General features: G+C 41.9%; 1 protein-coding gene across 2 annotated transcripts in view; it reads right to left on the bottom strand.

The window, feature by feature from the left end:
• Window positions 1-27028, bottom strand: part of arhgef10 (Rho guanine nucleotide exchange factor (GEF) 10) — a 54811-nt gene that overhangs the window by 9344 nt on the left and 18439 nt on the right. The window contains exons 9-27 of one of the 2 annotated variants that reach the window (XM_083997691.1): window positions 26050-26166; window positions 25277-25388; window positions 24938-25050; window positions 24752-24829; window positions 24489-24668; window positions 23292-23408; window positions 22835-22927; window positions 22213-22383; window positions 21281-21426; window positions 20436-20620; window positions 15996-16111; window positions 14589-14716; window positions 13063-13163; window positions 12689-12810; window positions 9218-9304; window positions 8047-8276; window positions 7798-7955; window positions 4479-4621; window positions 1195-1369 (exon numbers count right to left, since the gene is read on the bottom strand). In XM_083997691.1, the coding sequence (XP_083853817.1) occupies window positions 1195-1369; window positions 4479-4621; window positions 7798-7955; window positions 8047-8276; window positions 9218-9304; window positions 12689-12810; window positions 13063-13163; window positions 14589-14716; window positions 15996-16111; window positions 20436-20620; window positions 21281-21426; window positions 22213-22383; window positions 22835-22927; window positions 23292-23408; window positions 24489-24668; window positions 24752-24829; window positions 24938-25050; window positions 25277-25388; window positions 26050-26166 (2572 nt within the window). The remainder of the gene's footprint in view (window positions 1-1194; window positions 1370-4478; window positions 4622-7797; window positions 7956-8046; window positions 8277-9217; window positions 9305-12688; window positions 12811-13062; window positions 13164-14588; window positions 14717-15995; window positions 16112-20435; window positions 20621-21280; window positions 21427-22212; window positions 22384-22834; window positions 22928-23291; window positions 23409-24488; window positions 24669-24751; window positions 24830-24937; window positions 25051-25276; window positions 25389-26049; window positions 26167-27028) is intronic. The other variant, XM_083997692.1, reaches the window with a different exon arrangement.

Here is a 27028-nt window from a genome sequence, read left to right as displayed (position 1 = left end):
GCTGTCTGGATGAGCACCTACACTGATGTCAGCTAATTACTGACAGGCACCAAGTATGACGGCACTTCGAAAACATGAGGTCACAGGAGCTGCAACACCAACCACGCATGCAGGGCAGTATTTGAACAGGTATACTTGACTGGATGATCACAAGATCGCATATCAAAAGACAGAATGACTGTGCTTTGCTGTTCTTTGTCAGACAGTTTGACACTCACTAAAAGGTTTCAGTCTCCGTGAGGCATAAAGATCACGTAACTGAGTGATACTCAAGGGAAGTCAAACTGAGAGCACTGGAGGTGGTGGTGGGTGAAGTGGTGAAGGTGGTTAAGACCACAGTATCACTATAAGACTGAATCTTAAACCACAAGGCTGTGTGCAGACCAAGGACTTCTGCAAGGTGAGAAATTCTCTGAATCCTACAGCCAGTCAGTCTAAGCAAAAAGTCATAGCATCAACAGTTCAAAACGGGCAGATGTTGTCGTGTTAACGCTGCCTCCTACAGGCAAGAACAGGTACAGTTTCTGAAATGTAATCAGCACCACCTGCAGGCAATGTTATATCTACAGTTATTCTTTATAGTGGCTGTGCATGTGTTTTATTATGTAACATTTTCATCCTCCTTGGTTTCCCTCATGAAACTCATCAAATACACAATCCAACAACTCCAAAACGCTCTGGTGGACGCTCTGTTTTCGAGGCAAATGCAGAGACTGCTTGCCGGAAAACTGCACTCGACACAAACGCTCATCAGCAGTTTTGCATGAATTTACCTCGAAAACAACTCAGTCTCGTAACGTTCCGTTATTATCTCATAGCGTGGTGAATGTGCAGGTCACAACTTGTCCACGAGAGCGTTTTGGAGTTGTTGGATTGTGTATTTGATGAGTTTGATGAGGGAAACCAAGAAATCCCATGAGCCTCCGTACTGTAGCTCTGAGCAGCTCGCGGCTCTGCTCCGCCGTTCTAAAAATAGCTATAAAATAAAGGTAACAAACCTACTGCTATGACTATAGGGATTATGGCAATGGTCTAATTTGCCAAAATGTTGAACTATCCCCTTAAAAAATGATGTAGATGGATTGTATGTCTCTTAGATGCTAATCTTTTTAGCTATGCAATAAGTATAAATGTAATTATTTTTGCATGTATTTTTTAATAGATGAGATTCTCAAAATGAAAATGATGCCTTACCAGGAAGTGCATTGTGGACAGGTGTTGCAATGTTAATGTCCTGCAGGTGCTCCAGGGTCTCTGTGTGGAAAAGGCGCAGTGTGGAACCAGAGCTGAATGCGATCCAGATGCCCACACCAGCCACCACCATGTGGGATACCACCATGCCCTCCTCCTGGTGGGCCTCCAGCTGCCTCTGTACACAGAAGACACAACAGAGTGACAGGAGTATTAGGCGTCACATACTTCACATTCACAATACAGCTAAGGTTCTGCCTATTTGTGCAGAGGACAATATATAAAACCTAATCTATAGGACCATTTTGTTTTCTTATTAGCATCTTCAAGTTAGTTTGATGCAATATCTGACTGAAATATTACTGGGAACACAACAGGTTTTTGCACCAACAGCAGCATTATACTATTGTACTTGTGACATTCTAAACTCAGACTACATGTTTCAGAGGCTACAGGGAGAATATTTGCCCACCCATGTTGGCTGTGTGTAACTAGAAACTAGAAAGAAATCATATGAAAAACCTCTGAGACCAATCAACCCACAGAAAGTCTGTCTTGGTCTGTTTAGACTGCAGTAGCTCATGCATTGTCGGTGGCTATTATGTCTGGGACACTGTGATTATGCTTTACCATCAAAATGAAGAGTCACATTCCCACAACGGACAACACAGAATATGACACAATGGGTTCTTTTGGCCAAATGTTGATTCTTAAAGATGTTTATTCAGAGTTGATGCCAATATTTCTGAAGAAATAAAACTGCCAGATGTAGTCAAAACAGGAAGCACAAGGAAGGAGAGAAGTCCTAGTATTTAATAAATTTAACTTGCTCTAGGTTTTCCCTTCATTCAACAGATTGAATTAAAATACTTTCAAATGTGAGAAGAGACTTAGTTTGCATTTTGTGCATAGGAAACACAGTGAACTAGGCTTTTTCCATCTCCATGAGTTACATAATCTCACCACACATTGCTTGACGTGTAGGTGGAGTTATATTTGGCTAAGGAGAGTTCATTCACAAGTGTTTCAGTACAGAGTGGTGATAAAATGTGGCAATGAAAGAGCAAGAAAAATAGACTTAACATCTTTTTTTTGATAAGTGTAAACGCTGTAACTAATATTTAATCTACCTGAAATAATTAGGTACTTATTGAAGTATCCAGTGTCTTTGTATCCGTTCCACTCTGCATTCCTCTCTGTCTCAGTCTGTTTCATCTGTCCGACTTTCAGTCAACACTGTGGACTAACTGTAAGTCTTCAGTGAGGAAAAGAGAGCGAGACAGGCAGGTGGTCCAACATAATGAGCTTAATGAGGCTAAACAGATTATGAGTGAGTGTATGTCAGTGGAGCGTTACTATTCCTGGAGCCACGGCAGGTGCTTCCATTCCTTAAACCAGGCCAGAACACACATACACAGGGAATACCATCGATATTCCAGTATAAAGAGGAGCACTGGGAAGAGAAATGAGCAACTCTCATCTAATGGAAGTCCTTTCTAACTTTACTGATCACATTTCACATGCTCTCCTTCTAGCTGATGTTGATGTTAACAGGAACATTCCCATAGATATTATATAAGGACCTTGTTTTGAATTTTGCCTTAACCAGAACACATACCTTAGCTGGAATATGGTGGGCACATATACAGAGGGATTACTGTTTGACAGTAGAGAAGGAATTTGTTGAGGATTTCTGTTGCATTTCCCATTTGTGCCACCTCACTTACAGTGATATCATTCCATATAACCGGCAATTACTCTTATTAAAACTGCTTGGCCCGTACGGGGATCGAACCCGCGACCTTGGCGTTATTAGCACCACGCTCTAACCAACTGAGCTAACCGGCCCTGCACATGTTCAGAGGGGCTATTTTGTCAGTACTGGTTACGCATGTTTACATGCTGTAATATGACTCTATCCCACAAACATGTTTCATGTTATAGTGTGCAGCCAAGATCAACACTGAGAAGGGATCAAAAATAGTCAGATGTTACAATGCTGCTACAACTACTAGCATACATATCTAGCTTTGTCAAAATATGCTGATTAATATGTATTCCTGTAGCTGCTACATATGTAATAAAAAAAAAAAAAAAAAAAATGTATTTGGAATTTTCTTGGACTATGTTGTGCATGTAAAGATAACGAGTGTTGGCCCCATTTCACAGTGGAGACAGGTTGAGAATTTTTAACATTTTGCATTTGAAGCAGTTCATTTGTAACAATATCACTCCATGCAACCTGCATTTACCAGGTGTGTCAGTGTCCTTAAAACTGTGTGGCCAGTACGGGGATCGAACCCGCGACCTTGGCGTTATTAGCACCACGCTCTAACCAACTGAGCTAACCGGCCCTCATGTTGCAGAGCTGTCAGTGCTGGTTACACATGTTTACATGCTGTAATATGACTCTGACTCTGAAGTATGTCATGTTATAGTGCACAGCCAAGATGAACACTGAGATGGAGACAAAGATGCTAGCTACTGTGTAAAAACATTTTTTAGAAGTAGTTGTGTGTGATTCTGCAAAATTTGGTATTGATCCAATACCAAGTAAATACAGGGCCAATATTGCCAATACCAATTTCAATACTTTTTACTTAAAAAAGCTTCTTTTCCTCTCTGCCATCATGCAGCCACAGTCAGCAGTGCGCTGCTGAACTCACAGTGCAGCAGTGGAGGGGCAAATTTGAAGTGGGAGAGGAGGATCAAGCTCATCACCCAAGTATTAATCAACACCAATACCAACATTTGTATCAATACTATGTAGAAGATTGTCATTGTCATTCCTACTAATATGCATCCATCACTACATGTCACCTGGATTAAGTAGGTGTATGCCTCTCGCTAAAGCTCTGTGGCCCGTACGGGGATCAAACCCGCAACCTTGGCGTTATTAGCTCCACGCTCTAACCAACTGAGCTAACCGGCCTCGAATACACAGCATGTCTTTTTTGTTTTTGCTCGACACAGTTGGTCAATGGTGAACAACACACGCTGAAGTTAACTAAACAGCTTTTCCAAACTATACCTGTGCTTTTCCCTTCTTCCATTCTCTATAGAGACACAGATGTTCCCACAGACATGAACAGGCAATGATTAACATGCTAATCATCTTTTTCACAAGGGCTTGTTTCCTGTATGATTTACTCAGACATACTGGGACAGATAAGACATGGAGCTAGGGTTATTTACACCACTCACATGCACACACACGCACACGCACACACAGATGCAGATATGATATATAATAACTGAAATAACAGCATTAGAGCTAGGTTTTATACCTCCACAGAATGTGTGTGGGTGCTGATGATGAAGACCTGTCCACCCGATGAAGCCCACAGGTGCTCCTCCACTGCTAGCATGGCCTTGACTGGGAGGACTCCCAGCTTCAGTACCTTGGGCTTGTCACAGTTCCACAAACCATCTGTAAGAAAAAAACATTGGTAACTCAATAGTGAAAAAAAGAAGTTTCTATGCAAACACAGAGTGCACATAAAATTAGGAAAACGTATGAAACGTTAGTGACCAGTAGTGCTGTATCTCTGTCGTGTTAATGTTATTACATTCTTTTTCGCAATGTTAACCTTTTTTTTTTTCATGTAATCGTTGGTTGGTTCATTGAATCACTGCAGCACTCACTCAATCTTTATAAATGCCATCTGTAAAGATCATCTGCATTTATAACTCGGCTAATGCTGGTGGAGTGGCCATTGATGGTTTCCACAGCCTTCACTATGAATATAGATGGGCTGCGAGGCTTTAGTCAGAGCTGCGCTTGATCCCACACACACCTCCTACACACTCTGTTCTACATGTGCCTGGGCACCTACAGCGCCAGCTCTGCTGCAAAGAAACACCACATGCAGCGCCTTTATAAATATCAGCACATTCGATTACTGCAACCACTTTATCAACCGCATTAGCTTTCCATCGATGTTGTCATCATAAGAGAGGAAATGTAGGTCTGTTGGGCAGTAAAAAGCTCTATATTTGAAGAACAGGAACATGCATCAGTAAAAGTGTAGTTTTTTTTTCTCCTTGCTAACATTTGGCTAGAAAGGGCCCTGTGTTGAATACGAAGTTCATTTCCTCCAGATACCACATTCCCTTAGCTAATCTAGGCCAGGAAGTGAATGAGGCCTCACCAATGGTGTTTGTTTAAGAGAAGGCACAAAGGCGGCTATTGAAAGGAGAGGTGCCACGCAGGGAGAGATGTTCTTTCAGAGGTACAGTAATCACTTGGGAAGTAAAGGTAATCCTTCAATAAAGGAGCAAGGTGGGATTAGCATTCCAGCAACTCTATCTATTTATTATCATAATAATGATACTGTCTAGGTAAATGCACGTGAGGAAAAAAAGAGAGAACAAAAAAGGAAAAATGCAATGGAGGAAAGGGAAAAAAATAAGAGGAGTGCCAACTTGGAGGGTTATGTAAGTGGTCTCCACTGTAGCAAATCTGTCCACATCTCTCACTTCTCCAACTGTAACATTCCTTCATGTCAGTGTCAGCTGCAATAAACATCTCCTGCCATAGCGTGAGTGTATGTGTGTGTGGCGTAAACAGTAGCACATGAAACCAGGCAGTGAAAGACGATTAAACGAGGCCATCTTTTCTCCTATTATGACATCTCTGTGACAAACAACAACAGTAAAAAGCAAAGGCATGATGCAGAACGGCAGAGTGGAGTTTACGGCCGGGCTGCCCGTCTGTGACGTGTGTGACCTTTGCCGAGTCATTGCTTCCTTCGTTCTCCATCTCTCACACAGTCCGTCGCGGAGGAAAAGAGCAAGCGGGGCAGAATGAGGCTGACTGGCCGGCTTCAGACACACCGCTTCAACGATCACATCAAACATTTCTACGAGGCATTACTCAGCACCGAAAGCTTTAAGGACGGAGCCATGATGCCGTCTGTTCAGAGGGTATTTGATGTTTCATCACTGTTCGCTGTGAGGGTCCACTTTGATCAGATGACATCAAGTGTGGCATAAAAGGACAGAGGCTGATCATTCCCCCAAGTTCTGTCTTGTCTTCTGTGTAAACCGCTGGTCCACTTTAAATGCAAATGGAGTACAGGCAGTCACTGTGACAAAGCACTTGAGCGGCATTACAACAGGCATGCGGGGTACAGTTTCTCTACCAAACTGTGTGGGATGACTCATCGTTGTGGCAAGCATCATGTCCCAGTGACGGAGCTGTTGAAGGGTGGAAATCATACAAATCAGACTTTAGGGCCAGGATTTCCTTCTGGGAACGAATGTGACACACTAGTAGTGATGAATGGTGGAAAGCAGCTACTACAGTTACACCAACACTGGCAAACGCTGTGTCACTGTCTAATAACTGGTGCATGGAGGGAAGCATATACATATATATTTCATGCATCGTACTGACAAACAGTAGGTTAAAAGAGGAAGGAGTGAGAATAGTTGTCCTCCTGTCTCTTGTCCTCAGGCCATCATCCATATTCTTTCTGTCTGTGTTCCAGTCTCTCGTGCTTGCACCCACAAGCGTTTCAGAGCAACAGAAGAAAAATGACAAAGCTAGAAATTGATCATGGAAACACAGAAGCTCTTTCTCAGAGAGGCTGGAAATGTAATTTCGGTCATATGAGGGCATGGAGAGGAATGAATATGTGTGACGAAGGTTAATAAAACATGCCTCTAGCAATGGTGGCATCACATGATAATAACAACCATACTTATATTTGACAGCCAAGAATAACAAGGATTTTATTTACTCATGTCCCAAATAATGAACTTATCTTGGAGAAATCTATGGAGAAAACCAGACAAAGACAGAGAAACAGGCAGACATGATGAGGAAGAGGCTCTGAGACCCTCTGTTTGCAACGCTATGAAAGTCAACAAGAGACGGAATAAAACAGAATGTGTAAGGCTGTGGGAAGAGAGCAGCCCAGATCCTCTCCTCTGCTGCGTCTGTGCTCGTCTGGGAGGGAAGACGCTAAATAGGTCAACGCTAACAGACTGCCTTCTCCCAGACAACGAAGCAAATGGAAACAGAACCTCCACACACAGCAGAGAAGACCCCTGGCCTACCTTGACTTACACACTAACAGCAACACAGATGAACAACAGTTGAAGCAACAGACCACAAAACAACACCTCTGTGTATGCGCTATCTAGAATAACCCTTTTTTATTCAGTGTTGCCAAATGTAAATTTGTGTCAATTTAGCACCAATCTCTTTAGCATTTTAAGACAGTAAATCTCCTGCCTGTAGCTGGAGTCACTAGATGTGGTGCTTCTGCTAGGTTATGTTGGCAGAGACGTGTGTCAAAAGTCAATAAATCCAAAAACAAAGCTACTAAAGTCACCCATAATACTCGTATTCATGCACGTGGCCAATTATGGTTTAAGTTACAAAAACTCAAGGCGAGTGTAGACTAAATAAGTCAACATGTCAGCCTACGCTCCTAAATAAATCTAATTAACTCAATGAATGCATTTCTGTTTTGCACAATAACAGTGATTTAACCAAATTATAGCTATTTAAGAAAATCAACAAACTGCACAATTCTGAGACTGTAACACAAGAGATACACAGAGTCACAAATCCACCCCCTCCTCACACACACACACCTTGTGATCTTGTGTAGATTGCCACAGAGCCACTGACCAGGCCAGCATACAGACAGTGCTTCTTATAGACCAGGCTGGTGACAGTGGACTTGTCTGGTGTGAAGAAATGCTGCAGGCGTACTTTCTTGGTTCGTTGGCTGCTCTTATACACGATGATGCTGAACAGAGCAGGAGATAACATTTGTAATAATACATTATTGTATGAAATTATGGACATCTGTGAAGGTTTCTAAAAAGCCAGTACTCTACCTTCCCTCCTCCATGCCCAGACAGACACTGGGAGTATCAGTGGGCTTTGCTGGGGGGACATGGTTGTTTTCAGGGACCTTCTCTCCATTCTCCTGTTGTTGCTGTTCAGCCGGGACGTACGCCATGCAGAGGATACGGGACTCCACGTTGAAACACTCAGTTACTTTTGGGCTGGAGTTCTGCATGGCCACAATAGCTATTTGGCCCATCTGATTAGTGCAACTTGCAACCTGGACAAACATAAAGAAAACCTTACTCTTTGGAGGAGGATTTAATCCATTTATGTAACACAGCTGTAGCTAAACATCCTTCCAAGAAATACCCAGCCTAACCCAGAAAGCCAAGTGTGTGAAAAGAAAGCAAACAATGCTAAACAAACACAGCTGAAGTACTCTCAATTGGATTCACAAGAAAACACAAAAGTCCCTCCACAGAGCAAAGTTGAATTACATTAGAATCAAAGCTGTGACAGGCCAGTTCAAAAACAAAATAACTTCAAATTCCTATGACATTCAGTTATGTTAAAAACATCTTACAACTGCAAATTAAAAATCTCCTCTCTCAATTTAACACCTTTCAGCAATATTTCATAATTTTACCTAACTAAGAAAATGATCAGCTAGAGAGATGTTTATATCATTAACAGACGGAGATTTTCCCTAATGGGCTGAATGCAGCAGCAGCAGTGATTACTATGGTTATGGCGTCTTGTCATGGTTTGTTTTGAGAAAAACCTAAGTACCGCAGCAATAACTTTCAAACCCAAATTGTCTTTCTCAAGAGAACGTTAGACATTAAAAAAAAAAAAAAAAAAAAAAGTACCATCTGCTAAGCTGAGGCATTGTAGGGAAAAACAGCTCCTTGCCAAAACTAATAGCCAAGCTTACTGATAGGAAGGTGTTTCAACTTAAATGGTGTAAACTGCAGAAAACAATCCGATGCTTGCTAAAACGACCCAACACATTCTAGTCAGAGACTCACATTTCAAAGCTGATGCTCATTAATGTGTTCCTACAGTTGTACAAATTTAGTTCATGACCTGAATGGAACAGACCCACATTATTGCAGGCTGCCACTATAAAGCTGCAAGAAGATCGTGTGCAGTGTGATTGTTTAAATGTGAGCTAATGCAGTACTTCTCTTGCAAGGAATGAAGGAAAAAGTGTCTCACCCAGACACATCCATGGCCCACGATGGGAGTGTCCGCTGTGCTCTCTGTGTTGATGTGGGGCTCGGGGTTATGAACAGCACACTCCACCTACCACATAACAGGAGGAAAGGGTGATAAAAGAAATAGTCAAGTTACTGCATGGCAATTCACAGAGTGATTACAAAAAACATGTTAGTGGTGTTCAGTGTTCAGACCCGCTTTTAAAAAACCCACTTTGACCTGCTAGTTTTAGAGGGAAAGCAGCTCCATGAGTTTCAACCATATTGAAGTTATGAGCTGACGTGGTAATGTGCTTAATGGGTTTGGTCATTTTTCTACTTTGTGACTGCTGAGAATTCTGGTCATGGAGGTACAGACACATTATTGTATACTAAACTTGCTAAACAGATTTTTATTCAGTCCTTCAGATTACCACTCAGTGGGATCCAACAGATGCTTATGATTTCAAAACTCTTGGACCGTACAGGGATACTGCCTGAACCATAATACCGAGTTCACTTCTTATATGTTGTGTGTGTCAGTCTCATTACACCACACCTTGGCGTTATTACCATGCTCTAAGCAACTGAGCTAACTGGCCTTTTGAATATGGACTCGGCTAATTTTTTAGCACCACATGGTCTGTCACTGCTGGTCCCATTTGCGCCACCTCACTTACAGTGATATGGTTCCATATAACCGGCAATTACTCTTATTAAAACTGTGTGGCCCGTACGGGGATCGAACCCGCGACCTTGGCGTTATTAGCACCACGCTCTAACCAACGGAGCTAACCGGCCCTACTCGACTGGAAAAAGACCCATTTTGTGCCACGACATGGTCTGTCAGTGCTGGTCACACGTGTTACACACTCTGACTCTATCCCACAAATATGTGTCATGTTATAGTGTGCAGCCAAGATCAACACTGAGAAAATAGTCAGATGTTACGATGCTACTACAGCTACTAGCGTACATGTCTAGCTTTTTCAAAACATGTTGATTAATATGTAAACAGGAATATTCCTGTAGCTGCTACATATGTATAAAAAATAAAAATAAAAAAAAAGTATTTTGCGAGAATGCAGCATTTACTAGGACTATGTTGTGCATGTAAACATATTGAGTATTAATTCTATTTGACAGTGGAGACAGGTAGAGAATTTTAAACATTTCACATTTATACTAATATCACTCTATACTGACTTTACCATATGTGTTCATTAAAACCGTGTGGCCCGTACGGGGATCGAACCCGCAACCTTAGCATTATTAGCATCACGCTCTAACCAACTGAGCTAACCAGACATTCACACATGGACTCAGCTCATTTTTTTCCCGACCACATGTTCTGTCAATGCGGGTCACACATGACATGCTGTAATATGACTCTGTCTCACAAGTACGTGTGATGTTATAGTGTGCAGCCCAGATAAACACTTGGAATGAGACAGAAAAATGTGCGTACCATGATGCTCCTGCCACCACCAGTGAACATTGCTAGCTGAATATGCTGATTAATATGTGAACAGGAATATCTCCATAGCTGGTACAAATGTAAAGACCTTATCTGGAATTTTGGCTTCACCTGAATACAGAGTTCACTTGCACTATGTTGCAAATGTTAATTTCCTTAATGATACGTCTATTGACAGTAGAGAAGAGTTGAGGATTCCTAAGTTTCAACATCTGCATCTATTATCCAAGTGTGTCACTCTCATTAAAACCTTTGTGGCCAGTACGGGGATCGAACCCGCGACCTTGGCGTTATTAGCACCACGCTCTAACCAACTGAGCTAACCGGCCACAAGGAGCACTATCAGAAGTTTTTCTAGTCCATTGCAGTTGGTCAATAAACATGTGATAGTGTGCTACATACGGGAGGGGCTGTGACATTTAAAAGATGAACATCCACAAAACAATGACAAGAAAGGTGCATACAATCAGACACATTGTTTAAGATTGATTAGACACAATGGTAAAAACACAACCAAGTCCCTAAGACAATACAAGGTCATTGTATGGCTGACGGTATAAAAAACAGAGCAAAAACAGAGCCTCAATACAAGTGAGTCATGTGGCATTCTGCTGAGCATAGTGGAACTATGATCACTCAGTCACTTACATTTGGGCTTGTCTAGCTGTTGCTAACACAGTGACTTTGTTTACATGCACAGCAATACTACAGTTTTAACCTGGAAGAGATCCTATAACATGATCAGTGGTTTCTGATCACCATAGTTGGAGTAAGGTCACATTAGCTTTAAGCAATGATGACTCCAATATGACACATATGTGCCATGTCACAGTGTGCAGCCGAGATAAACGCTGAAATGGGGACAAAAATAGTCTGAATCTCATAATGCTGCTACCACTACTAACATACATACCTAGTTAATTCAGAATGCTGATTAATGTGTACAAGCACATGTAAAAAAGTTTACTTGGTATATGTTGTGCATGTAAAGTTTAAACATACTGAGTGTTAACACTATTTGACAGTGGAGACAGGTTGACACATTTCTAACATTTTACATTTGCGACACTTCATTCACAGTAACGTTTTTCATTCCATACAGACTGATCTAAACGTAACCAGGCATATCAATCTAGTTAAAACTTTGTGGCCCGTACGGGGATCGAACCCGCGACCTTGGCGTTATTAGCACCACGCTCTAACCAACTGAGCTAACCGGCCACACAAACAAGTAGAGGGGCTTTTCTTTTTGGCCAATGAGGTTGGTAAATGGTGACCATGTAACAGTGCGCAACATACAGGAAGGACTGTGGCATTTTAGAGATCAACATTCACAAAGCAAAAATTTGAAAGGTGGAAATTCAGACAGATGATTTAAAGTCGATGGACACGAGGCAAAAGCCAACCCAATCCCTAAAACATGGCCATGGTCTAACTGGACCTGGTACAGGTCAATGTGGGAAATCAGGGAAACATGTTGGGCAATTTAATTTTGTTGTCATTATTCCTTTTATTTCTATGTATCTATCAAGCTAACTGGGTAAAAAAGAAAAAGCACTGAGGGACTTTCCTCCACCTTGGTTGCTTGTCATTTTGCTGAACAATGGTGGAACTACTGGATCAGTCACTGACCACTGCACTGGTACTGCTAACACAGTATTGACAGTACAGAATGGATATCATGAGAACATTACACATATCAGTTCACTATTCATATAACCTGAATCTCATTAAAACTCCTGGCCAGTACGGGGATCGAACCCGCGACCTTGGCGTTATTAGCACCACGCTCTAACCAACTGAGCTAACCGGCCACACACAACTCAATTCTTTTTCTTTTAATTTTCGAGTGCCACCACATACGAGTGTAGGCTGTTACTATCTTTTTTGCAAGTTCAGTCAGTGCAGGATATGATAATATGGTCGATGCTGTGGGACATAGACAGGTAAGTTTGGTATTTTTGAAACACAACTAAAATATGGACATTCAGTTACCACCAGAGAACATGATCTCACCTTGAACTCCTGTAGTTTTGACATGACCACGGGCATTTGTCGAAGCAAGAGAGGGTGTTTCTGCTTTTTGATTTGATTTGCATCATCCTCTGCAAAGAACCAGCCCTGCAGATTGTCCTCTTCTGTTGTAAAACACACACACACACACAAATGCTTTATTGACTCAATAATGTGGGGTTAGCTTTTAAATGTTTTTAAAGGCTATCTGTTTTAAAAGGTAAAGAATTCAGGAATTACATTGTAGAACTAAAATGGCTGTATTTATGATTAACTTTAAACAGCTTGCTCTCGTTAGATGTGGTCAGAAATATCTAGTTAACTCAACAACTACTAGCCTGTAATGTCTGATAGTAGTTAGTTGTTTGTGTACGTACCTAGAGCCAGTTTAGCCATCTGCAAGTTACTGATCCATGACTGTTTGATGGCTGGGCTGAGAGTATTGAACACTGCACTGAAGTAAGTGGGTTTACCCGATCTGCCAATAGAAAGGACAAAACAAAAACACAAATGATTATAACAATAAAAGAACATCCCCACCTTGGATATGGTTATATATCACAAATATATGACCATTCTGTTTCACAGGAACTCTGTTGTTCCACATGTTTTAGTCTCCAACATTTACTTCACATCTTTTAGTTTATTTTAAAGATGTATGTGGTAGTGGTGAGAATGATTGATTAGAATTCACAAGCCAACAAGCTGCTGTTCTGATCAAGAAACCCAGGCAGAATAACATCAAAGTTATCTTATATTTTCTGTTCATTACATACTCTAGGCTCTAATTTAAGGCAGAAAACATGAACTTGCCTTAGGACATCAGATTGGATTGGGTCATTTGAAATTAGGAAATGTTGAAAGATAATATACAACTATGTAAACAGATGGGCTGACTGAGAGCTTTAAAAAAGTCTCACTTTTCAGAGAGAGTACGAACTTGACATTGTTTATGAGCCAAACATCAGAGACGCTTCCACAAGCCTGAATGATTAATGATCTGCGAGACGTGTCAATATTTTGGCAACCGGAGGTCCTTAATTAGCATGTACATTTCCCTAAGCAGTTAATGTTAATGTCTGAAGATTCTTGCAGAAACAGCAGTCCAATGAACAGCATCTATTACAGTAAAATAGCTGCCATGATTGAATGAAAAAGAGTTGCTGGGCTGACTTGCAGGGGGGGAGGCAAATAAGTCTGGGTATTCAATGCTGACCGACCAGAATGACAGTGACAGAAATGCGATAGAAGTCAATGTCAATTATCACCACCAGTGTGTGTGTTGTTGTGTGTGTGAGTGGGTCTGGGGAGGGTCCTGTTTGAAATGCTTCACTCCCGTCACTAGCCAGACTTGTGAGAAGTGCCGTGGTTTGTGTGTTTTGCGATTGAGGGATGAGCGGAGGAATAAGGGAGGCGCAGCTGTGTTTCCAAACATACCCGTGGATAATCTCACCAGCTAAACGGAGCAGGGATGAGGAATGGAGCGACAGAGTGAAAGAGAGAGGGAGAATATGACAAAACCAAAACAAGTATCACCCTTGGGGGACCACGTGCAAACTATAAAAGTGTGTGTAAATGTGTGACATAAGTATTTGTGCTCAGCAACAGCTGCAGCACTGGGCAGACTCTGGTTGCACACAACACTGATGCACATTTTCTCCCCTGAGATTCATGCCTCAGATTAAAGCTGGTGGAGGAACTTGTTTATCCAAATATCCAAATGTGCTCTAATATTCTCTCCTTAAGCTATAGGCGGAAGGAGAAAGCAGGGTAAAAGGGGATAAAGACAAACGTAGGATAAACAAGAGAAGGGTGGGGGGGCGGGGCAAGGACTGTGACTAGAGTTGTATATATGAAAGCTAAAGAGGTGTATTTATGTGGGTGTAAAAAAAAAAAAACAGACTTGTCTTGTTTGCCAGGAAGCTGGAGTTGGATCCTGCACCGGTCAGCTGCCCTGATCTCCTCCTCCTTCTTCAGGATCAGCCTCTGGAGACCTGACACCCAGTCCTGGGCCACCGTGGGGTTTACATTCTGTAAACAAGAATATGAAAAAAAGAGAGAAAGGGGAGAAGGGGTAAATTTGTACATCAGAGCATTTCAGATTCCAGGGATGGTATAATTAGGTATTTTAGGCACAACTATGTCTGTTCTTAAATTTGGATTTAAGTGGATGTTCTCACCTACATCAAGTTACACTATGATGCAGTCTACTACTTTTAAGAAATATATCATTTTTATCTTTTCATTTTTAAGGCTGTAGTTTGTATTATTGTTGTATTGAGTGCATAAATTCGACTGGAAGTGGTTTATAGTTTCTTTGCTCCTCTGTGCATATACGTAAATGAGGTGGCAGCATTGTTACACACTCCTTTCGATGCTCTCTCTTATCAACGCGCACAGCGACAAAAATACCATGCAGCTGATTCAACCACAACTGCAGATGTTCATTCGTTTCACCGGCACAGTTGAAGACTGCCTTACATGTTCTTGTTCTGCAAATACCAAGATTCTCCTTTCAGGAAGAAGACATGGGAAATTTGGCCTTAAACTGTCATTACTAATTAGACAAACTGTATGAAGCACCTTTCAGTGTACATGTTTAATAGGAAGACTGTTTTAGAAGAAGAAATTACGTGTTGGGAGGAAGAAAAAACGTCTGGAAGTGTTCAGCACCACCCTCCCCCCAGTCTCTCCCTCCATCCCTCCCTCTGTCCCTCCCTCCCTCCATCTCTGGGACACATGTCTCTCTGAGAGCTTCTCTGTTACCCTGCCTCCCACTCTGTTCTGACAGATCTACCAGCACAGCACAAACACAGCCTCACACTCATGCTGTGGTCTGCAAACTAAACTTCCAGCCCAGCAGCACAGACAGGTGTGTGTATGTATGTGTGTGTGTGTGTGTGTGTGGCCATATGATATGACAGGCTTGAATGGTGCAAATCAAGACTTAAGAGACTCCACATCTCCACAAGACAAATTGTCCATGCTTGCACGTTCCATAGCTTTAACATTATACGCCTGCAGAACAGCCCAACCCCATCAGGAGGGAAACACAGAGAATGTGTTTTTTAAAGTCCGGAGGTACACTGGAGAAACATTTGACTGTGTCAATTTTTGTCAAGCTTCCAAAAATAGTAATAGACACTCTAACTATTCCAACAGACCTCCAACTCTGTCAAAATAACATAAAAGACAAGTGCTCAGTTATTTATGACAAATTAGGCATATGATTAGCATTAAGTCTTTGCCTTTGTGATTTTATGACTTTTTTGTGATACTGATACTGGTGGTCAGTGTTGTTGTACAGTACCTGGTAGTTTCCTTTGAGGCTGCCGATCATGCTGGAGATCTGGTTGACCAGGCTGAGGTCGTGGATGAGGTTCTGCAGATCCTGGTACAGCTGACCTGGGCCCATGTACAGTTTGTCTAGAAACACACATTTCCAAATATTTGGTCAAAAACAGGATATTTTATTCTTCATCTCTCTCTGCTTGCAGTTTACAGCCCACAGGTTCAGACTTAATGTTACAGTCCTCAATGGTACAAGGCTTTCATGGACTCATATTACAGCGGTGAGTTATAGCCACGCTTTGAGCTCATGGCGTGCTGTGACAACAAATCCACATTAAAGGTTTATAAAAGCGACATACAGCATGGAAATTGAGCTGAGACCTGAAAAGCAAGTCTCCAACGGTCCCCTGTTGTTGGGAGCACAGGCAGTAATGAGTGAGGCCGGTCTGATGACAGAACCAGCTGAAATTGGGCTAACGAAGACAAAGATCAATAAGGGGCAATCATCAGTCAGTTTCCCACAGGAGCGGTGACAGCTCTGCAAACTTGGCAGCGCTCCTCACTAGTGTGCTCACTTGTTCACAAGAACACTGTTATCTAACGTCGAGCTTTCAGAAGCCACACTGTGTTTGTCTTCACATGTCAAGTCTATACAGTCCAGTTTGATGTGTATCTGCTGTGTGCATGAAGCTGCAGGTATGCTGGTAGGTATTTGCCTCTTGTAATTTTTTGTGATGATGAAAATATTAAACATTACAATCACTGTACTATATGAAGAGTTCAATGATCTTGAGCGGTTACTGTGTTGTCCTGCACTGAAAGTAAACAACGGCCTGCTTTGTATGTACACAAAGGAAAAAACTGCCCTGGACGCAGCGCTCATCAATGGTCTGACAGGCCAAGAGTCTCTCTCTCTCTCTCTCTCTCTCTCTCTCTCATACACACACACACACACACACACACACACACTGAATTCTGGATGATAATCAGGAAGAAAAGCACGCTGTCAGCCAGCCAGAACTGCCAACTGACAAATTATCAAGGTCATTTGTTTACAATACTAAATTAACAAGTTCAAAGCAAAATCTAACTGCAAATATCTGAGTGTGTCCCTCCTCTCCTCCAGTCTGTATATCTGGGGACAAATGAAACTAAACTGCATTACAGCCTCTGGCAGCTTCAGCTCTGTTTGCTTCTGCCCTTCTACTCTGCTTCCTTCTCCTCCTCCTCGTCTTCATCTACAATAGTCCCTATGTCTGTCTAGTGCTCCAATGCCATGGCAACCCAGTCCAGTCCTCTCCTGAAGGTCTCGCTGACTGGGCATTCAGGGGGAAACTTTACCCCAGTAACGCGTTTGTAGGTGGTCTCGGAGAGAATGACTCTAAGACGTCTCCCTGTGAGTCTGTACACAAGAGGCTGCTCACAGACTCAGAAATTCTTTGCTGGCCTCGCACACGTGTGAGCGCCCTACACACCGACACACACGCACTAACACAGCAGATCTAGTGTGGTGTGCATGGATTTGAGTTTGACTGGTGTTTTCATGGTCAGTGACCTCCTACTTCATGTCATTTGTATTACTGGGTCAAATCATCCCTTAATAAGATTAGATGAGAATTTAATAGTTGGAATGTGTTTTGCTCTTGTTTGCATGTTTCTGTTCATTTGAATGAACTTCCTTGTCTAAAGGATTTATGTGCCATTTTCACAGAATATTGATCTTAGTGAAGACTGAGACAACAGGGCTTGAGTTGAATTGGGACACTGTGTCTGTCAGTGGGCTGTGGGCTGTATACATATAGAAAAATATAAAAATGGAGAAAGCATGCTCCCTCTAGAGAAATGCCATTAGATGTGGTTGTGCAGATTTAAGTGACAAAAGTGTCGAAATGCTCTGAATCAGAGTGAAATTTAACCAATATCCCTGCAAATGATGGGAGTTTAAATTATTAAAAAAAGGTCTTTTTTCCACTGAATGTCCTCCTTCTTGTGTAAATGTAATGCTAAACTGGAGTTTGCCATGGAAAAGGTACATCAGGACTTTATTGTTCAAAAATGTAATTTCATAATATCAGTATCTATGAGTGTCCTTATAATCAGACATGATATCATGCAAACGTCCAAATCAGAGGTTAATGCCATCTTGTGATGTTTATTATCTGTGTTTTATAGTACCAATTATAAGATGCCAGGGAGAATTGAAATGTGCCATCACTGGATTGACCATTCCCACAGACTAGACTGGCACTTTGTAACCCGTTTTAAGTGGGATCCAACTTGCTGAATGGCTCTTTGTTCGAGCGCCAAATGCCAAGAGTTTTCTAACAAAACAGGCCTGGGAGCATCTTCAGAAGCAGACTAGTCGTCCCAGCAATCAAACACTTCCAAAAAAAACAACCAATATATCTACAAATTGCAAACTGGCTGTGAGAGGAGCGGGAAATGATAACTTTGAAACAAAACATTTCTGACCAGTCTGCGTGGTGCTCTGATGGCTGTGCAGCGTAGAGAGATGAGCTGAGCTGAGCTGACAGACATGCAGAAAGGTGACATCACACATCCAGTCTTTTCAGTGCCTTTTAGCAGGCTGGTCACTGAGCAGCTTTTGGCTCAACAGTGGAATGAGAAACAATGCTTTCTACTTGTTTGAGGTTCCTGGACAATGCACACATTTGTATGCACACATACACACACACTCTGTGCCAAAGACACACACAGAGCTGAAGAAGGACTGAAGTGAAGGTCAGTATGTTTTAGGACTAATACAGTCTTTCACTTCTGTCCAGGGAATAAACAGCTCTTTCTGAAGCCCTGTGCTCAATCCATATCATGTCAAAATCACCTTCCATAACATCAAATTCAATTAAATGGTATTTAAAAGAACAAAACAAAACACTGGGACCCATATGGCCATCCTCAGGCCTATTAGGAAAGAGCACATATACACTTGTATGATACCATTGCTGTGTGATGATGAGGCTGTGAACCTGTCTGTCAGCTCCAGCCTTAGGAAAACCTGACCAGATGTTACACAGGCCTGTCTGCGCCATCTGTTACATACACTCATGCAATGGCTGAGCAGTTCATATAGCTCTGTGAAATATCAGAGCAGGTGGTGTGATGGGAGATTAGTGCAAAAGAGATGCACCAAATGTAGCTTTGGTGGAGGTAACTGCAAAAGGATAATAAAAAAAAAGGCAGATAGAAAGGTGAAATATTTGAAGGTAGTGGAAGAAGGGAAAATGTGAAAATTCCCCATATGATATATTCAGCATAAGAGGATGAAGTTGGGTAGCAGGTGGGTGTATCTGTGTGTATGTGCAAAGGACGCATATGGACCGTCTACTTCACATGCTGTCATCTCCATAATAACTCCACACAGCAGGAGCACCAATAGAATAACATGGGCTTTGTCAGACTGAATTTAATTTACAGCATTTTACTGCTAGATCCTGAGGACATGACCTGAAATATACCCTGGCTATTACTGAGCAGTCATTTTTTGGTCAGATATAGTTTGCAGACTGTGTGCTGCAGCCCAGACAAAACCACCACAGGATGTATTATGGGATAAATGTGACACCTAGCAGCAAAAGACTGAGTCTTATATAAGTGAATTACAGATAGATTAGAGGGGGAAGGAGAATGGGAGTAGGAGAGAGCATGAGAGAGAGTGGATTTGTTTAGTGGTAGTAATTCCAGTCCACTACCATTGGCAACTGAAAGAGTGTGCCTTTGACCTCTGCTTGAATACATATAACCTTTTGACAGACCAGGGATAATACAGAATAAAAGCACTCTGCAGCTTAGAAATGAGCACTGCCATTACCTCTGCACAAACAGAAAAATCTAGGTCTCAAAATAAAAATTGCTGTGCTGTGGCCACAAAATCATACACTCACTTATATGCCTCTTGTTTGTCTGATCTGGGCCCTTTAAAGTGGCTGAGCAGCTGTCTGTGACAGGGGAGAACCCAGTGGAAAGACTGAAATCATTGGACTCAGCAGCCAGCAGTGAGGATTGCAGAAGGGGAAAAAATACACACACAGTGGCTGGAAGGTCTGTGCAGAACTGACACCATTTTAGAAATGTCTTTAAATGTCCAGAAGGAAACAACAGTTTATTTAATCTATGCATTTGTGTGGGAGCCAATTAATATAAGTTTATTAAAATGCTGCCATCTGTAACTTGAATTATTGATGAATAATAACAGACAACATATTTTTTTTTACCTTTCGCTACTATTTAGAACTTTAGCACAAGCATTTCTAAGGCCACGTGTTATTGGCCCCTATCCAAAAGTCTGAAATCCTCATCTCCCTGGTGCTCTAAAATCAACCCAGGTAATTAAACTCTGGCACCTTTCCTTCTAGACCTTCTGTCCTGAGTGCACGGAGCAGGAAGAAAAGCACAGATAAGACAGACAAAGAGTAAGAGGATGTCAAACTGTGCTTCGTACTTGGCTTGGCGTTGATGACCACCTTCTCCCCTGAATGGGCTGCTGGGTAGCGGCTGCTGTCAGCAATGTCCTCACTGGATCCAAACTCAAGCACCTCTACAAAGCTCAGAGGCACACTCCACTTTAGAAGGAACTTCTGGTCCAGTGGAGCATTTCCACTCCCGCTCCCACTGCCATCCTGACATCTGGACAGAGCAACAAGAGGTGACGGTTATGCGACAGAGTGACAGTGCATCATGGCGTTAACACTGTCTATGTCTCCTGCACTTGTGTGAGGAGAAGGCAAAATGTGTGAAGGAAATGCTGAAGGTAGGAAAAGAGAACAGTTAACATCACATGGATGTCATGTGTGACAGACATGAGGAGATAAACGTCACTCATCTGGAAAACCAACATTTTTGTACAAGTCATTGCACATTTCCCAGAGGCAGTATGTGGAGACCAGCATGTTGCAATTACAGGACTGAAGCTGACATGCTCGGGAACGGGGCTCTCCATCACTCTTCATTAAATACCAAGCCACAGTGGGTGCATGTGTGTCCAAACCCAGAGACTCAGTGTGGTTAAGTTAAAGTCAGCCCAAAGACTACAGTTACCTACAATGCTTCCTATTTTCCTCTGGCTTAGTTCACTTGGAGATCTTTTTACTGAAAGCCCAGACGCATTAAATATTCCAGCACAGTAGACAAAGTGATCTATGACCACAGCTAAAATAAACATGGAGCAATTAGTTCCTAAAATGACATAATGGCTCAGAGAGATAATACAATGTTGCACCCAAAGTCAGGACAAGGTGCAATTTAGAGGAGAGATGAAGAGCAGGTCTGGTTTGTGGTCACTCTTACCGGATGTTGGGTGTGGCACACATGAGCACGTCGTTGAGCAGGAAGAGGCGGCGCTCCTTGGTTTTGATGATTTCACCACGGTCGTTGTAGACCGTCTCTACCATGTCGTCGGAGCGAATCAGGTAGCGGCTGCCGTTGCTCAGGAGCTGAGGGATGGAGGTTGATGAGTCATAGAGTGATACAATTTGAAGAGAAGTGGGAGTTTGGACCTTTATAAAGTTATTCTCCTCACTAACAGAGATCAACTGTCCTCATATATCACTATTGACTTATACCAGAAAACAAACCCGAAGAGCTTCAGCCTCAGATAAAATCTTAAAGTAATCACTGTTGTATCTTTATTTTTTCAACTCTCATCAAGAAGATTTAGTCTGTTTCATCTTGATCTTCTATCCCCCATGTTTCCTGTCACTCTCTACCGTGAAACCCCCCATTGTGGATAACAGCATATAATTCATGGCCATCAACAGTGACTCTGAACAATTAAAGGCTATGAAGAACAAAACTCCTCTGCCCTATGTGGGGTATCCTGTAAACACATGTTTCTACACAGATGCCAGGGCGGGCAGTTACACAGAGGGTGGCTGCAGATAGACAAATAATTATACCTTGGGGGAAAGCTGGTGTTCTGTGCACATGTTGTGCTGAGCCGTTTGCTAAAAATATGGTATTCAGTCAGGAGAATAGTTTGTAGAATATGTGAAGCCCAAGTGCCTGACGGCCGCCCACACTGGGACGGAGGGAAATGCCACAGCATATGCTAAAAGAATCAAGCAACAGCCAAAAATTTTGCACAGTGACTGAGCAATGAGTGCATCATGAGCTCTGACCACGGTCTTCACCAGGATGCAATAAAAACCCATGCATCAAGAACAATGATGGTGTCGTACAATCATTACTACGAGCAGGGCACACAGGAGGTACAGGCAGACCTTGTTGAGGTAGCGTTCGTTCATGGCCTTCGCTATGTGACGGATCTCACAGCGCTGGTCAGCTTCCCTCTTCTTCTCGTTGAGCTTTTCTGCCAGTGTTTCCAGTTCGGTCAGGGCCATCTGCAGTGGCAGGCGGTCCGCATGACCCACTGGTGTGTTCTTCAGCATGTCCTGATGAGTAGCCACAGAGAGGACACGCATTATACCAGAGCTTTTCATCAGTGTCAGTAATGGAATAAAAGAAACTGCACCTGAATATCTTTTTAAACCCACACAATCATGTCTAATAGCATTTATCTCACAGAGGCATGCTCTCTCCATTTTTCTATGCCTTTATATGACACATCCTACTGACAGACGCAGTGTCCTATTATGTGTGATCTTTTCTATAAGAGACACAAGAAAAGTAAACGTGCCAGGGTAAATGAAAGGAGAGTTAAAATAGATCTAAGGCAACCATTTCCCCTCAGAGCATTTCTCTTGTCTACCCTTGAGGCAAGTACCTTGAAAAACAACAACAAAAAAGACTTGTGTGGTTAGTGCTCCCTCTGGTGGTGAACGTAGATACTACACTGTATGATTCTACAAACTATGAGGAGATTAAAATCAAAGGTTGTTGTACCTGAAGGAGCAGAATGAACTGAGGGAACCTCTGGATAGGTTTCATCATCAGGCCATACAGAGTCATCCTGTCAGTGTTGGTCTCCTGACGATGCTGCAGATGAGAAGGTGGGTTTAAAAAGGAGGACTAGAAAGGATGGTAGACAGTTAAAAAGCATGTGCTCTTTGGATTCTTTCTTCAGTGTTTTTGTAATACATATTTATTACATAATTTTGGCTGTCATGTATTTAATGTGACTAGCTGTCTTTACTAACAACAGCCAGAAAAAACAACAACAATTTCCCTCAGTGAATGGTTAAAATAAATATTTGTAAGCCTATCTTTACTGCAAGAAGCACAATAATGAAAGAGGCAAACTGAATGTTTTTTTCCTGTAAAAACAAATTAACAAATTAACCAATTTGCAAGAAAATTCTACTGTGACACTGTTTTCAGAAACATTGCATTTGTGTCAAACCTTGAGGAAGTCCAAGAAGCCAGGTTTGGATGCACACGTCTTCCTCACCACAGCCATTGCATTGCTGAAGTTGTTCACATACTCACTGTAGGCGTCCAGCACCATAGACTTTGAGAACTGTTGAGAAACACAGATACAGGGATTATGTTATACTGAAGATTGTGGCATCACAGCAGAAAAACCTTGTATGTGTTACAATATTATCTGAATATAACCTTCAAATAACTTGAATCTTTTTTTTATTTGCAATTTTTTGCAACTAGTGGCAATAATATAATATTGTCTCAATAAAGTATCCCTTTTATTCCCACGAAGCTGGACTACTGCCCTCTATTCTGGCATTAGCAGGCAAAACATCCATAGACAACAGCTGACACAAAACACAGCTGCTGCCTGGCTTTGAAAAAAAAAGCTACTACTTCATACCAATCCTTGCTGTTTTGCTCCACTGGTTACCTGTGACTTTAAAGTTTGCTGCTTGTTTTTACTGTTTCTATGGTCAGACAGAGGGAACCAACACAGGCACAAAGAGCATCTCTGGATTTGCAGTGAAGGAAGAAAAAACTTGAAATATTGATTAAATAGTTTAAAATTAATTAGATTGTCACTATTACTTCATTGTTTTGTGTATGAGGCTGCACAAAGTCATGGGGAATATTCCACTCCCAACATAAGCTCTTACTGTGTGAGTGCTGTTTTATGATGGGATGACAACTGTGAGGTGAAAGAGGGCAGTGAACAGACTTCAAATGGGTCTCAGATGGGTCTCACTGCTCCTCTCTTGTCATGCCAGGGGTCAGTTTTTATACAAAAACAAGGAAGTGAAATGAGACACAGGACTGTGGGACATGAGGTCTTTGTTTGTTTTGAGGATCCTCGCCAATGAGTGGCCGGCTCGGCTGCCAAAGACAAGGATGAGGGTGGAGTGCACTCAGTACTTTAAGAGAAAAGCGTGCAGCTCTCTATTGTCTGCATGAGAGCAACTGTCTTCACATGAAGTAAGAGGGTCAGACAGGGAGGAGTCCAGCCATGGTTGTGCTGCATGAAATCATCATAAAAGCCATGAATGTCAAACTGATTTAAAAACAGCAAGGCTCAGGGAACTCAGGGGTACCACAGTTCATGGGTGATATTCATTGGTGATATATTTGTGCAGTTCTTTTTAAAAAGGCTTTAAAATTACAACCCCCATCTTACCGATGCCACAAAGACGTCCCCGATCATCTCCAGGCTGTCCCATTCAGCCATACGGCTCGCCAGGGCGATCTGGAACAGGAAGTGGCACTGCAGGATCTCACGCACGCGATAGAAGGTCATCTTCAGTTTCCTGTCGCTCAGCAGCCTCGGCTCAATCTGGGACAGGGGCTTCTCGTATTGCTGATAGAGCAGATAAAGTGAACTGTAATAACAAAACCCTTCAGAAGTGGAGCTGGCATTCGGTTGCAGTGGTTCTTCCGTACCTCGAGTATCCCCTTCAGTGCATCAAGGTAGTTCTTCTCACTCTCCAATATGGATCCCAATATGCATCTTCTCACCAGCTGAAGAGGAGAGATATTTGGCATTTGACAGTGCAGTTTTCTTTGGCATCAAAGTCACACAGCAAAGACTCACATGAACTGGAATAAAGGTTAAAGTGCATGAGCTACCTGTTGCTGTGAAAGACCCTCTGGTGCCGGACATAGCACTGGCTCAACATTGAAACAGTCCACCTCAATGAAGAGTTCAGTCTCCTCATCATCAAAACAGGCCGACTTCCTCTCTAAAAGATTAGGAAGAGAAGGAGAAAAAGAAACTAAAACTCTAAAATGGCTGCAATTAAGCGAACATGCTAAAGGGACAGAAAAACACTGTCCTGATCCTGAATAAACCATATTAGCCTCCAGAAAAATACATTAGCACTAAACAGAGGCACCAAGAGAGGGTGCATACAGTTTTACTAAAGGATTGGTTGCTGTTTATAAAGAAATCTTTCAACGCTGACATACCTTGACAGAATGACTTTGTTTTGATGAATGAGCGTCCCTTTTTCACTGCCGCTTTTGTTTTCTCAAGTCCATCTTTGGTCCCCTCCTTAGCTGCCTTCACTAGCTTTTGCATCTTGGAGGAGACAAAGTACATTATTATCTATATTACAAAGACAACACAAGGTCTTTTTTTCACAGTCAAGAGTTTCAGTCCGAGGGGAAGTTTAGTTTACTGAAGTTAGGTTTACTTTGTCTAAACCCATCTATAGCTACAGAGTTGATCTAAGCAGGACAGAGGCAGTGTTAGAGCAGGGATGAGGATAACGACAGATCATGTAATACAGGAGAGCAGAGCTGGTCAGAGAATGACAGTAACTGGGACAGCAGCTAAAAGTGATATGTTTACATACTTATGCAATGACTAATTCACATGATGAGAGAGATATTGTGAAAACCACAAATATTCTCAGTGTCTACTTTTTAAAACACCTTAAAATGAATGACTTAAAATAAAAGTCAATTGCTGGTGTCTCAGTTTACTGTAAATACCCTAAGCTTTACAACCTCCAGTGCATAAACATATAATGAGAGGGATCAATACAGCAGACAGGGAGGCAAATGAATTATATGCAGACCCATCACCAGTTCCACCATCACCACAAGTCATTCACATCAGAGCAGTAAAGGTACCGGGTTAAGTGTCAGATACCCAGAGTGGTTAGCTAGACTGAGAGTAGAGGGTTGGGACTACTTTGCCTAGCACAGGCAGGTGAGGTGAGCCTCAGGCAGTTTACCTTCTGCTCGTGTTTCTGTTTTAGCTGCTGCAGCTCTACCGTTCCCACTGTATTTGCCATTAGATCTTTCATCTTTTTCTCATAGTGTTCTTTCAAGCGAGTCAGATCTTGAGAGAGCTAAACAAAAGCAAAGCAAGCGTTACTGGTTATGGTTTTGGAATGAGCTAGGACTTACATTTTGATATGTCTGATGCCAGGCTGCTGACTGTCCTCCTCTAAATATCTCATGTCACATTAAAAATGAACTGACATTTTCAGAGGGCAATGCCAGCCCATAATGTGATGATTTATCTTTTTGGAGCACTACCGAAACATGACTTTCTGACCACTGCCTCCAGTCACAACACTGGCTCTTCTTTTTTTATATTACTGCAGTTGTCTTTATTGGATTTTGTTCCTCTTTCATTTTGACAAATATGACAATAGTTGCATTCATGTGTAAATACATATTAATCGACTCAACACATAAAATGTACAAACTGGCTATAAAACTATCTTTCCAATTACTGGGGACAGTTTTCTCAGTGTATCTACTGTAATTGGCATTTGATGAGATTTCAAAAGATCTTTCCTGCCTGAAGGAGTTAATTAATTTCTGACTGTGGTAGCTACTAAAAACAAAGTGAAGTGGAATTCACAAAACCACAAACCAAAACATTACAGAGTGCAGCCAGCTGACTATAAGCCAGAACGATCTCTCTCAGATCTGCAGAAGCAAATAGACTGTTGATTCCACATCAAACAAACATGAATTATTCGTCACTGATCTTTAAACAATTTATCCACAAGTTAAGAACAAGCACAAAAAGAGATTTGTAAACTCAAAAATTTAAATTACTTCTTCATATGAAAAAATAAATGACCTCTCGTGTCACAGCCAATAGCAAAGTGGATATGCGGAGGACAGAGGAGACAAGTAATCCCCTTGACTACATTCCACAGTTACAAATAAAATGAATCTCTGTTTTTTTTTCACTGC

The sequence above is a fragment of the Trachurus trachurus genome, assembly GCF_905171665.1.
Source record: "Trachurus trachurus genome assembly, chromosome: 22".
NCBI classification, from domain to species: Eukaryota; Metazoa; Chordata; class Actinopteri; order Carangiformes; family Carangidae; genus Trachurus; species Trachurus trachurus.
This window is presented reverse-complemented; position numbering and strand designations above follow the sequence as displayed.